Raw genomic sequence first — 14,763 nt, forward strand, 5'->3', positions numbered from 1 at the left:
ACAAGCAACTCCATCCTACAATCACATTAATAATTTATCCACCTCTCTCTTGAAACTAATTAAGTTGTTTGTTCCCACAACTCCTGTGGACGGCTGTTCCAGATCTCACCCCTCTGATGGTTAGGAACCTTCTTCTAATTTCCTGCCTGAATTTGTTCTCTGTCAGTTTATACCCATTTGTTCTTGTGCCAGGGTGGTCCTTTAGTTTAAACAGCTCTTAGCTTTCTCTGGTATTAAACCCCCAATATATTTATAGAGAGCAAGCATATTTCCTCTCAGCCTTCTTTTTGCTAGGCAAAAAAAAGACCAGCTCTTCCAGTTTCCTCTCATAAGACAGGATCGCCATACTCCGATCATCCTAACAGCTCTTCTCTACACCTGTTCCAAACACAGTTCATCGTTCTTGAACACGGGCTGCCAGAATTGTACACAGTATTCCAAATGAGGTCTTATCAGTGGTTTATACAATGTCATTAATACTTCTCCCTCTCTACCGGAAATACCTTGCCTGATACATCCTAGAATTGCATTATCTAAATGAATCATTTCAATAATGTCAAAATGTTTCATTTTGATAAGGTCGAATTATATATAATATTAACATTAAAATTTAGTTTAAAATAAGTCTAAAACTATATGAAATAATGAAGTCAAAACTAAATGTTATATTTTTATATATATATATATATATATATATATATATATATATATATATATAAAATCTTAAATTAAATTTTATAGTGTAATATAGAAGTCAAAATGAAACATATTGACATTATTGAAATAATTCAACACTATCAAAGCGAAATGATTTGATGGTCCTGAATGACCATTATTTTCTTTTGCAGGAAGTTTCAAAATTTTGCTTTTTTCATTCCCATTCAGAACAAGTTCTGAAGTTCTGGAATTTCCCACAGAACAGACATTCCAGTTCCACTCTGCTCTATATCTGAATTTGTTGTGTATCCACTGAGAAGAGGCCCAATAGTGGACCTCAACCTGCTGCCAATGAAGTCAATACCAAACTCCCATTGACTTCAAACAGGAGGAGGATTAGGCCCAGGAAATCTTTACTGGTGTAACTCCCTCCCAACTTGAGTAGAGGCTGCCTCATTCACTTTCATGTTGTCTGTAATAATAAAGAACAGTTCCACTGTGCCTGCATGGCAGGGAGGGGGCAGGGAGGAGAATTCTGAAAGGCTAGTCATGACATGGTTAAATGAAAAAAATGACAATATACAGTAGCTGGATAGCACTTCAGCCAAATATTATTAATGGAATTAATATAATCCCACTGCAAATTGCAACAGCCATTTCATTTCCCTATAGTCCTTTAAATAGGTTAGCCTATTATAACAAAATGTGTGTTAATAGCACCATCAGTATAATGATCTGTATTCTAGTTCTGCAGGAATCATCCATCAGCGGTTATATTTTGCTAATGTTCCCTCTGATCAAACGGTTTCTCTGCTAGGCAGCATTTACATTGCAGTTTCTACATGATGTAGCAAGTCTATCCCCCCCTCTTTTCTAATAAGCCTAGAACAGATTATAACTCAGTTTTCATTCAGCTTGTGCAGTTGTCTGCCCTGTGGCTCTCCTCCCTAGGACTGACTTCTGAGGCTCTCCTCATGCAAAGTATATAATGTGTTCAGACACCAGGGATGCAGGGAGAGACTGCAGTCAGCATGAGGCATGGCAGAAATGCCAGCTACAATCACAAACTTGCCCCAACCAATTGTGCTTCTGACATAAATTATGTCAGGCACAGAGTTGCAGGAAGCGGTTTCCCAGGCAGTTAGCAAGGATGCAGTAAGTAAGCGTGAGCCAGCCAGCCCTTTTTAAGAAAGAGAGTGCAATTGTTTTTTAAAAGCAAAATATTTTCCTTGTTTCCTCTCTGTCCTTCTCAAAAGCTCTCTGCTAAGCCAATGCATTTCAATGGTGAGAGAAGGTGTGTCTCTATTTTTCTACTCAGATGTCCCTATTTCTAACTTCCAAACACTGGTGGATACACAGGGCCAGAGAGCACACAGCCTACTGCAGATGGGCAAGTGGATGGGAGCCTTCCCCTTCTTGTACCCCTGTGGAGGGGCTGGACTCCATCACGGCCAGGTGTGCAGGTGATTCCAGGTGGCAACATGCATCCTTACCACCCCCAGGGCCAGATTAAGGATCCCAGGACATGTGGCCTTGCCTCCTACTTTGAGTGGCAGCGATAGAGGATCCCTCTGCCCCTCCCAGAGAGGCAGGGCAGTGGTATAGCGCTTCCCTTCTTCTCCCAGAGTGGCAGCAGTGGTCCCTTTCTCCTCTGCCCTCTGCTGAGAGGCAGGGACAGCAGCAGTAGCTCCCAGTACATGCCCCAGTAGCCCAGATGCATCTGCTTAGGTGGGTTGGCTAAGCCTGTTACACAGTTCTACTCCTGTGACACGCACAGTCCTCTGCTGGGACTGACAGGGCCCCACAGAGCAATGAGTCTTGGAGTTAACACCCCATTGAGTTGCATGGGTACTATCACTCCTCTCAGAACTATTGTCTCAGGGCTTGTCTTCACTTACTGGGGGATTGATGCACAGCAATCAATCCACCAGGGGTCAATTTAGCAGATCTAGACCTGCTAAATCGACTGCCGATTGCTCTCCCGTCGATTCTGGTATTCCACCAGAATGAGATGCATAAGGTAAGTTAATGGGAGAGTGTCTCCCATCGACCCAGCATAGACACCACAATAAGTTGACCTAAGGTACATTGACTCCAGTTACGTTATTCACATAGCTGGAGTTGCGTAACGTAGGTTGACTTAGCCCTGTAGTGTAGACGTGCCCTGAGTCTCAGGCAGATATACCTGCATCAGTTTCACTCCAGTCATGTTTTCAAACTTTTCTTCATAACCACCAAAGTTAAAATTTTCTTAAAAAATAAGAGGGAGAAAGGGCTGCCATTCTGAGGTAATTGCATGATTCCAGGGGCTGGGCCTTAAGCATTGGGTCTATGCCCACTGGGTCTATGCCTTAATCCAATCCGGACAGCCCCAATGTTGTCCAGTGGCTGAAAAACAATAATTTTGGACACAGTGGCAGGGTGGGCTCTTTTGCCAACAGTATTCTCTCATTGTCACAGTGGGAAACTAAAGTCCATGACAAAATCTGGAGTCACCATGTGACCTTGGGCAAGTCACCTAAGCCTTTCTGTGCTTTAGTGTCCCCACAGGTGAGATGAATACAACAATCTTACCCATCTCATAGGGCTGTTGTAAGACCTTATTTTTTCTAAACTATCTTGAGATCCTCAGGTGAACGGTGTTGACAGTGTAAATTATTATTATTCCTCTTGAATTACAGCTCTAGCCCATGCTAGGGGACTGAGTACTCACCTTGAACATTGTTTCACAGAAAAATAAAATTTGAAATTTTAAACATTTGGGAGAGTTTAAAGTAATCGGCGAACCAGCTTGTAGTTTTCATGCAACTCGGAGTCAGCTCCCCACAGAGAGCCAATGGGCTAAATTCACCCTGGAGCTACTATGTTGGCTTCTGTCAATCCAACCAAGGCACAGGACTTCTGCCAGGGAGAGAAGAGGTCGCACCAGCAGAAAGGACCCACTTCCTTCCCTTTGTACCAAAATAAGACTAATATAACACTTGGCCAGAGAAGGTTCATTCCCATGGCAGCCCAAGATGCCCTGATCAATGCATCGCTTTCTGCAGCCTCTACTGACAGGGTTGTTCTAGATTTTAAAGCTGTCCGTGGCAAAATCTTCCACAGGGGAGAATGATGGCAGATCCCCCCCAGCAATGCAAGGGGCTTTGTTCAAGCATGGACAGGTCTTTTGCAGGAGTAGCGATGACTCCAGCTAAATGGATGGAATCCATCCTAGATGTTGTCTTTCCCGTTTATGGCATTATCTGTGGTTGTGTCTTTTGTTCTATTGTAGTGCTTAATGTATGATCAGATTAAGCAGGGTACCTGTTTTTCGAATAGAAAATAGCTGAATCACTCAAATGCTTTGGAGGTGGAGTAGAGCAGTGTTTTACAACTAGCGTTCCTCATTTCTCAGTGGTCACAGAGCAACAAAAACAGCAATGCATATCCACTATGCCAAATGTATTATCGCTGTGCAGAAGCTCCCATTTGGCAAGATATGAAAAGGAGCTTAGTAAATATGCTAATAGTAATTAGGCTTTAATGTGCTCTTAGCACAGTTGTAGATTACTAAAGATAGATTCAGAATTCTGATTTTGGGCTAACTCCCTTCAAATTTAAGGGGATTTTGGATTCAATTCTTCCTCCAAATCCAAACCTCTGGCTTCAGTACTTGACTGGATCCAAGGTTCGAAGGCACCTATTTTTTGGTTCAGATGCAGGGACGTCTTGGAACCTTATAAAATTTCTGCCATTTGCAGCTCAAACATAACAAGAAGACTTTGTGAAGTTTTAGTGATGTCAAATCTGAACCCAAAATCTGATTTGACTTCATACCTCAGGCCCAAGACCTAAACTAAACCTAATTCAGATCTCAACGTTGCCTTGTAGGTCACTTTGTAGGTAGTACTGTGCCAGTGGGAAAAGTAGTCTATAAAACATCAAGCCAAAAGCATCCCTGGTGCAACTCCACTAATTTGATGAATATGGCCCCAAGTTTATTCTGTAGAAATACACAAGGATCTAGTTTTATGGATAGTTAAGATTGTGAGTATGGGTGTGATCATCTCACCTTGGTCCCCATTGGAACAGATCCCAAAACCACCACACACTTTGACACTGTTTATTACGTTTGGCAACCTCTGTTGAAGCTAGCTGGGTGCACTGGCAGAACTTGTGAGGAACCTCTCCTCTTTAATTGGTGGGAATATACCTGTAAGACTAAGCAGTGTTTGGTAAGGCTAAGCATTTCCGCAAGGGAAAACGAAGTGAGACAATTCAGTTGGTGTTTAGACTCTCAAGAGACAGAAGGACTGAGGCACTCTTTCATGTTACCCAAAAGGCTCTGTTAATACCTTCTGTTGGTTTACTCTGAAACTGTGTCCCTTGTCTCAATTAAAGCAGTACCTGATGAAACACAAATCCAGCCCAGAGGAGTTCTTCCCAAGCTCTGTAGGGAAAGTTTGGACAGGGATCAAGTGAGGCTACTGTTATTATACTCTTACTTGCATGAACTTCAAATTCATGCTCAAGCTTTTTAAAAAAATAGGTTTTGAGAAATGCTTTAAAGCAAAGAATTTCAAAGTTACAACTGGCATTAGCCAGATATGTATATTCCTTACATCTTTCCATATCAGCAAGATAATTGTGCTCAAGAAGTGAAAAATTAAATAGAAATATTTTTGGGATGTTCATTCTGCCTAATGTCTGCCCTGTGCTTTTGTGTTATTTGACTCAAATTTGTGATGGTTATAAATTTCCTAAAATTAAATATAAATTTCACGTGCTGATCTGAGAGCCCACTGGCACACAAGAAGAGTTAAGAATAGAAAATGAGGGAGAGGGAAATTCATTTAGGTTGTATCACAATTTTAACATTAGTAAACCTGTTTTTATCAAGAGCAAAAGGACTAGACACAATTCCCAGTTTCACTTTAACTATCCATAGCCACATAAATGCCATTGTGTGGTTGTGTGTAACAGAGTCACGTGAATTCGGATGCTTGAGCTGATGGAGACTCTCACATCTAACCACATTCTACAGGCTAAGGTTGTTAACAAGCTGAAACACCTGAAAATGGGTGGTACATATACACACACTCCCCCAACATGTTACACTAGGCAGTAAGTGCCAGGAATTTTGTGGGAGTAACATGCTCAACAGATGGAAATAAAGATGTATGTAGTTAGTGCTTAAGGTCATGTGATTCTGCACCCTTTCCTTTACCATATGATGGTCTGATCCTGTGAGGGACCATATGCCTTCTGCAAGGTGCTCCTAGTTAAGACAATAGGAAATGAGGGATCAAGTTCTAATGGCTCCAAAAGGGAGCCAAGTAGGGTGACCAGACATCCGGATAAAATCGGGACTGTCCTGATTTTTAGGTCTTTGTCCCGTGTCCCGACCAGGCATCGCCATTTGTCCTGATATTGTCCTGATATTGGCCGCTCCAGCGTTCTTTTGGTTATTTTTTGCTTTGGCAACTCCGGCCGCCTTTTTTTTTTTTTGCGCTTCCCCCAGGTGTCCCGATATTTTCTCCGTTTAATCTGGTCACCATAGAGCCAAGCCCCCACCGCCTCATGCACACACAATCTTATCTATCTCCCAGGCCTCCTCACCCTAAAGCAAACTGGTCTCACACCCTGCAGAGTGTGTGTAGGGGTGGTTGTGGGAGGGAGAATAGTTGAGGGAAGGGAAAGAAGTTGGCAAAACATTGTGAATTGTGAACAGGTGTTTGATGTTATTAGGGACTCTATAGTGCAGCTGTAACAGAAATAAAAATAATTTAAAATGTGTAGCTGTGAGAGTTTAATCAGGATATAGGTAATGTAAAAGATTGGGGCTTTGAGCCCGACCACAATAAAATACTTATTACTAAGTGTATTTCAATGCACAAATATCCTCACTCTTTTTAATAACAGCTCATACTGTCATTTTACATATTTTGCCAAGTAATTTTTTTGGCTATGATTTGTTCAAAATATTGAGAGAGAGAGAGAGAGAACATAATCTGGTAGTGACCGCTGCAGTTGAGGCTGCATAACAGTTTCAGTTAAAACCATCTGTTTTCACCCTGGCCAACAAAACTAACCTTTTGTATTGAAATTTTTCATGCCTGGTCAGCGTCCAAAGGTGAGTAATGTTGTTTTTAAAAAGTTGGAGGATTTGTTCAGCAAAGGTGAAAAAATTCACCTTTTAAAAAAGTCTGAACTTACTCAAAAAATAGTGGAACTTTGGGATGTGGCATGTAGAATAGTTGTCAAAAAAGAGGAGGTACATCTGGGAATTGGTTATAAAAATTAATGTGATGGTTAAAGTTATCAAAGTGACTGAAAAAACACCCCTTGGTATGCTCGGGTAGGAGTTTTTAATTAATCTAACAAAGCCCTGCCCAATGTGTAAGATCACACTATGCATTCTCCATTCCTGGCCCTCCCAGGGGGGTTCAGGCAGGTATTAAAACTGACCGCTGATGCCAGGATGCTGAAGTGATATTTTGCAAGATACTGTGTGTCAGCAAAGTTCTCCATAAAACCACTGCCTTAACGTCGAGGACAAGAAAAAAAAATGGCAGATCAAGAAGGTTAGGGTATCTCTACAATATTTGTTTTATTCTGCAAAATCCCATTAATTCCAGGCTCTCTAGTATTTAAAAAGCACACACCTTTTTAATGCTCAGATACAGCCAAAACAGTGGGCTCAGTCCTGCCCTCATTGACATCAATGGGATTTTTGACATTGACTTCAATGGCAGAAGGACTAAACTCAACTTGAAGAGGTAGGGCAATTTGAAGAGGTAGAGAATCTTGTAGAAAAAAATTCCAGAAAAAACTGAACTTGTAGCAAAGGCTGTCATTTACCCCTGATCCACACTACTCAACCCCAACCCCATGAGGTGTGAATTGCCGCTATCCCCTCTATAATCAAGTGGCTCACCCATTAAGGATGGGGCTAGCCAGGGGCGGCGCCACCAACTTTGCCGCCCCAAATGGTAGCCGCCGAATTGCCGCACCCGCAACAAAAGAGCAGCGGAGCTGCCGCGCAAAAGCTGCAAAAGCTTGGAAAGCCGGTGCCTGGAGCCGGCCCTGGAGCTAGCCAACCCAGATTACAGAATGAGCCACATCGGGGCAAGAGCAGGATAATTCCCCATAAAGGGCAGCAGAGGGCTGCAGTGAAGGGGGAAGCAAGAAAGGTTTCTGTAGGGAAGACCCTGACAGCGGGGGGTTTGGAGGCAAAAGCCAGAAAGCGAACGCTCCAGCCAGGGGCTGGGAGTGGCCTGCCAAAGCAGGAAGGCCTGGGAGCAGAGTGAATTGGAGACTGCTTGGAATGAGCAGGCTTCAGCAAAAAGACCTGGAACATGTGCAGTGAGACTACAGGGAGTGGGAGTGACCTGACAAGAGGGTAAAGCTGATGGACTGTGTTTTTGGACTTTGAGTTTCATTTTGGAGCTTTATTTAGGTGAATAAGCTCAGAGCCCTGAAAAAAGGGGCAAACGGACAAGAAAAGCCTCTGTGGCGTTTAAGAAGTCCTTTGAAAAGACAGTTACCTTTTTCCGTAAATGGTGTACTTCGAGATGTGTTGCTCATGTGTATTCCACAGTAGGTGTGTGTGCTCGCCACATGCACTGGTGCCAAAAGTTTTTCTCCTAGGGGAAACTGTAGGGAGAGCACCGCTGCGCCCGGCTGGAGTAGCACCCCCATGGCGCAGTATAAGGGGAGCTGCACGCTCCCCCGACCCTCAGTTCCTTCTTGCCGGACAACTCCGACAGAGGGGAAGGAGGGCGGGATGTGGAATGGACATGAGCAACACATCTCAAAGAACACCAGTTATGGAAAAAGGTAACTGTCTTTTCTTCTTCGAGTGATTGCTCATGTGTATTCCACAGTAGGTGATTCCAAGCTATATCTGTTGGAGGTGGGTAGGAGTTCACAGATTCCCGGATGGAGTACAGCCCTACCGAACCCAGCGTTGTCCCTGGTTTGGGAGACAATCACGTAGTGCAAGGTGAACGTGTGAACAGAGGACAAGGCAGCAGCCCTACAGATGTCCTGAATTGGGATGTGGGCCACGAAGGCAGCTGACGAGACCTGTGCCCATGTCAAGTGTGCCTTCATGATCGGTGATGCGGGAACTCCTGCCAGATTGTAACAAGTACAGATGCACAAGGTGATCCAGCAAGAGAGGTGCTGGGTGGAAATCGACCGCCCCTTCATGTGCTCAGCCGAAGCAATAAACAGTTGCGAAGACTTCCTGAACGGCTTAGTCCGTTCCAGGTAGAAAGCCAGTGCCCTTCGCACATCGAACGTGTGGAGGCGGCGTTCCTCATTGGGCACGTGAGGCTTGGGGCAGAGGACAGGCAGGAAGATGTCCTGGCCCATGTGAAAGGCGGAGACCACTTTAGGGCGGAACATGGGGTGTGGGCGGAGCTGGACCTTATCCTTGTGAAAAACCATGTACGGGGGTCAGAGGTCAGAGCCCTGAGCTCCAATACCTTCCTGGCCGACGTGATGGCAACCAGGAAGGCCACCTTCCATGAAAGATGAGACCAGGAGCACATGGCCAAAGGTTCAAAGGGGGTCCCGTGAGATGGGACACCACCAAGATCAGATCCCACTGTGGGACAGGGGGCCTAGCATATGGGAAAAGACAGTTCAATCCCTTGAGGAACCATCTGGTCAAAGTATGGGAGAACACCGTAGACCCTGCACCGGTGGATGGAAGGCAGATATGGCTGCCAGGTGCACCCTGACCGAGGTGGGGTCCAGGCCCTGGGTCCTAAGGAGGAGGAGGAAATCCAGGATAAGCTGAATCGGGGTGGCCGTCGGGGAAACACCCTGCTCGACAGCCCACCTGGAGAACCTGGACCACTTTGCCAAGTAGGCTTGGCGTGTGGGCGGCGACCGACTTTCCAGGAGGACGCGCTGGACTCCTTCCGAACACACCTGCTCCTCCTTGCCTAGCCATTGAGCAGCCACACCATGAGGTGGAGAGCCTCTAAGTTGGGGTGGAGGAGACGGCCTTGGTTCTGGGAGAGCAAGTCTGGGCAGAGAGGCAATGGCTGTGGCGGGGCCACCACTAGGCTCATGAGGGTCCCGTACCAATGCTGCCGGAGCCAAGCCGGGATGATTAAAATGACCCATGCCTTGTCTAACTTCACCTTCTCTAGGACCTTGCTGATGAGGGGGAAAGGGGGAAGGCATAAAGAAGCTGGCCTGATCACGGCAGGAGGAAAGCATCTGAGATAGCACCCCATCCCAAGCGCCCCCCCCGGAGCAGAACCGGGGGCAACGCCTATTCTGCCTCATCGTGAACAGGTCCACCTGGGGAATTCCCCACGCTCGGAAGGTCTGGTGAGCCACCTCTGAGTGGAGAGACCGCTCATGCTGGGAGGAGAAATCCCTGCTCAAACCATCGTCCCGCGTGTTGCGGGCTCCCAACAGGTGGGAGGCCCTCAGGGAGATGTCGTGGGCTATACAGAAGTCCCACAGCTTGAAGGCTTCTTGGCAGAGGGCCAAGGACTGGGTCCCGCCTTGCCTGCTGATGTAAAACAATCGAGGCTGTGCTGCCCGTGAGGACCCTGATTATCTTGCCCTCTAAGTGTGAGCGGAAAGCCACACATGCCAGGCGTACCGCCCTGAGCTCTCTGACGTTCATGTGGAGGGACAACTCCGTGGTCAACCATATGGGCCCCCCAACCCAGGTCTGATGCGTCAGACACTAGCTCCAGCGACAGGGCCGAGTCCTGGAAGGATACCCCTTGGAGCATGTTGCTCGGGGAGGGCTACCAACTCAGGGAGGCGATCACTGGGTCGGGCACCGTGAGGACTTTGTCCATACTGTTCCGGGCTTGGGAGAACTGTGAGGCCAACCAAAGTTGGAGGGGCCTCATCCGGAGTCTGGTGTGGCGTACTACGTACGTGCACGCCGACATGTGACCCAGGAGCTGTAGACACCCTAGCCATTGTCACAGGGAATTTCGAGACCGAGGCGATTGGCCTTTTCCGGGTCTCGAACCTGCCCAGTGGGAGGGAGGCCATGGCCATCGAGGCATCCAGGAGCGCCCCGATGAACTCTATGTGCTGGACTGGAACTAATGTTGACTTGGCCTTGTTTACTAACAGACCCAGGTTGGAACAAGTGGGCAAAGGGAGCACCACGTGGTCCAGCACCTGCGACCGGGAGCTGCCCTTGACCAGCCAGTCATCCAGGTAGGGGAAGATCTGGATCCCCCCGGCGCCTGAGGTAGGCCACCACCACCAACATACACTTAGTGAACACCCTGGGGGCAGTGGATAGGCCAAACGGGAGGACCGTGAACTGATAGTGGTTCTGCTCCACTAGGGACTGGAGGAAACGCCTGTGCCCCTCGAATATATGAGCATGGAAATACGCGTCCTGCAGGTCCAGAGCCACGTACCAATCCCTGGGGTCCAGGGAGGGTATGATAAAGGCCAGGGAGACCATGCGGAACTTGAGCTTGACCATGAACTGGTTCAGGTCCCGCAGATCCAGGATAGGCCTTAGACCCCCTTTCACCTTGGGGATAAGAAAATAACAGGAGTAAAACCCCCTGCCCTTGAACTTCCCGGGCACCATTTCCACAGCTCCCAGACTGAGGAGCCAGCACACCTCCTGCTCTAACAGGTCCACATGTGATGGGTCCCCCAGAAGAGCGAGGGATGGGGGTGGTTGGGCAGGGGCGAGACAAACTGCAGCGTGTAGCCTAGAGAGAAGGTGTTGAGGACCCATTGGTCTGAGGTTAGTCACGACCATTCCGAGAGGAAAGCACACAAGCAACTGTGGAAGGGAAGCTTTATTGAAGGGGGAATCCCCTTGGGAGTTGCCTGGGTACCCCCTGGCGCCCATCAAAAGCGCCTTTTTCCCGCCTGCTTGCCCTTAGAGGGCCCAGGTTGCAGGGCAGGATGTGACCGCCGTTGAGGGCGCCCCTTCCAGTCCTTAGACTTGTTATAGGCGGGCTCATATCTAGGCTGAGAAGCCTGAACGGGGGCCTGCTGCGGCTTGAAGTTGGCTTTGGCCGGCGGTATGTAAAGCCCCTGGGTCTGCAAGGTCGTGCGGGAATCCTTCATGCCATGCAGCCTGGCATTCATTTGTTCTGTGAACAAAGCCTTACAATCAAACGGAAGATCCTGTATAATTGACTGGGACTCTGTGGATAGCCCGGACAGCAGAAGCCATGATGCCCTCCGCATGGATACTGCTGAGGCCATGGATCGAGCAGCCGTGTCCACCGCATCCGATGCTGCCTGTAGGGCAGCTTTGGCGGCAGTTACACCCTGCTCCAGCAGCGCCTTGAACTCTTTCTTGTCTCGCTGTGGGAGGGAAACCTCGAATTTTGGCAGTGTGCACCACAAGTTAAATTCTTATCTGTTCAGGAGAGCTTGGTGGTTAGCCACCCGCAGCTAGAAACTTGAAGATGAATACAGCTTCCTACCAGAAGAGTCCAGTCTCCTTAAATCTTTATTTTTTGGGCGTGGGAGCTGGTTGGCCCTGTCTCTCTCTGTGATTGACAGATTTGGCCACCAGGGAGTTGGGCTCCAGGTGGGTATAAAGGTATTCATGCCCTTTGGCAGGTACAAAATATTTGCGGTCTGCCTTCTTTGAAGTGGGGGCCAGAGAAGCTGGTGTTTGCCACAAGGCATTCAAAATGTTTGCCACCCCCTTGTGGAGGGGCAAAGCCACCCTGCCCAGCACCGGGGAGGACAGAATATTAAAAAGGGAGTCCGAGGGCCCCTCCATCTCCTCTGCTTGGAGGTTAAGGCTTGATGCTACCCTTTTGAGGAGCTCCTGGTGTGCTCTGAAGTCCTCCTGCTGGGCGGAGAGGTCTCAACTGTGTCATCCGGAGTGGGGGAGAAGGCCGGCACAGAGCTCTGAATGTCTGCCGGCACCGGAGGGTCCAGCCCTTGGTCAGACTCCGGGCGTGGCGCTGAGGACGCATGTCCCACCAATTTAGCTCCTGGGGGCCTAAAGAGCAAGGACGACAGCGCCTCTGAAGCGCCAGTTACCAAGTGAGCCCCTACCTGGGGCTATGTCGGAGGCCACGGTGCCCACTGGTACCACTGCCCTTGCCATGGGGCCCCGTGCCATTGCCTTTGCTGCGGCACCAGCTGGTTGGCTTGACTAGGTTGACCCAAGGAGGGGTGGCTGCGAGTGGAGGTTGGGCTGAAAAGTGACCTGGCGCTATCGTGGGAGGAACAGTGGTGCCGGGAATGATGGTGTACACGGAACCATGACCCCGAGGGAAAGGAGCGGTACCACTCATAGCTTCTGCTCCGTGATCTACTCCGACACGCAGACTTTCGATGGCGCGGTGCCGGAGATCTATGCCTTGAGCTGCGGAGGCGGTGTCTCGGCAGGGAGCGGGAGCAGGAGTCTGACTGGGAGCGGCAATGGCGCCCGTGCTGTGACCGACTGTGGTAGCCCCAACAACTCGGTGACTGTCTGTGACGTCTTTCTTGGTCACGTTGGTAATCACTCCGCGGTGTGGAATGGTGCCGGGAGCCCCGTTTGGACAGCACCCAACCAGACAGTCTAGCGGGCGTTGACGGCGATGCACGAGGACTGCGTCCCGAACGATTGCTGGGTGGCAAGCAGGGTCGGAGCAGTCTCCTGACCAAGACCTGCGCCTAGCTGGGGGCGATTGTGGGGAGCCCAGTGATGGTTTGCTGCTAGAGCGGGGGCCTGACACCGGCGGCGCCCCCGTTACCGGCATGGTCATGACGTCTCGAGCCGCTTGCAAGGCCTCCGGCGTCGAACACATCCGGACATCCGGAGAGGCCTGACCTGACGCAGCCAAGCTACTCCGCTCAACGTGAGTCGGAGGTCTAGGGGCCGGAGGGGAACGAGGGCTTCCCGACATAGGTCTAGCCTCTGCCCCTACTTTCTCTCAATGCTGCTGTGAAGATGGGCCTTTCCTCGGCTTCTTGTGTCCCGTAGATGGGGAGCGGTGCCGGCTAGTGGAAGGCACCGAAGGGTTGCCACGCACCGAAGTCGCGGTGTTCGGAGCCGAATCGGCGCAGCATGCCCGAGCTGGGGTCAGCACTGACTCCATGAGAACGGCTGGGAGTCTAAGGTCTCTTTCCCTTTTTGTTCAGGGTTTAAAAGATCTACAAATCTTACAGCGGTCGCTGCTGTGACTCTCACCCAAACAGCATAGGCAGTCCACGTGCGGGTCACTTCTTGGCATAGAACGCCTGCAAGTGTCGCACGCCTTGAAGCCAGGGGCATGCCCTGGCCCGGGAATTCTAGCTAACTGAACCAACTGAGAGAACTGACTAACAACAGGTACTAGCACTAAGCGAACGGAAAAGTTCTGGGGACAAGCTACAGATTAGCTGGAGCAGAGTAGTTCCAATGCACCTTCACTGGCGGCAAGAAGGAATGGAGGGTGTGGGGGAGTACGCAGCTCCCTTTATACCGCGCCATGGAGGTGCCACTCCAGGGGGTGCAGCAGTGCTCCCCCTATGGGTGCTACTAGGGGAAAAACTTCCGGCACCGGTGCACGTGACAAGCACGCACACCTACTGTGGAATACACATGAGCAATTACTCGAAGAAGGAGCAATTGTTATCAGTACAGAGGTACCCCTGGCCTTGAGTGAGCACACAGGCTGCAGAAGACCCCACTACACCCTCACACATCTCATCAATTAAATGTGTACTACAAAACTTCCTGCTGAGTGTTTCAATGCTGACATTACTTTGCAGAAGCAATATTTTTAACTTCTTCCTTAAAAAAAAAAAAATATATCAAAGAAATTAAGTACAACTCCCCCCCTACATTATGCAGGCTTACGGTTAGTTAAAATTACTTCTCAGGAAATGCAAAATTTAACTTTCCTACAGCAGCATTAACTTGCCCTGATTGCACAGCTTGTATTTTTTATGATATTCATTTTTACTCAAAATCAGTAACCTGTCAACCTATGACTTTAGCTAGGAACTACTACATATGTGCAGCACGTGTGGGATGATAGTGATGTACAGACTTAAACCTTAGCATTTCTTGACCTTAGTACTTTTAACTGTGCAATCTTAAGGTTGCATTTGTATAGGTTTCTCATCTTTCGTTCCTTCCCCCACCTATTGAACATTGCCGAACTAATA

General features: G+C 48.5%; 1 protein-coding gene across 1 annotated transcript in view; it reads right to left on the reverse strand.

The window, feature by feature from the left end:
- The window catches only part of BNC1 (basonuclin zinc finger protein 1), a 62,146-nt gene extending 48,629 nt beyond the window's left edge, over positions 1-13,517 (reverse strand). The window contains exon 1 of the mRNA XM_077829332.1: positions 12,914-13,517. Coding sequence (XP_077685458.1) covers positions 12,914-13,517 — 604 coding nt within the window. The remainder of the gene's footprint in view (positions 1-12,913) is intronic.
- Positions 13,518-14,763: the final 1,246 nt, after the last annotated feature.

The sequence above is a fragment of the Eretmochelys imbricata genome, chromosome 10, assembly GCF_965152235.1.
Source record: "Eretmochelys imbricata isolate rEreImb1 chromosome 10, rEreImb1.hap1, whole genome shotgun sequence".
NCBI lineage: Eukaryota > Metazoa > Chordata > Testudines > Cheloniidae > Eretmochelys > Eretmochelys imbricata.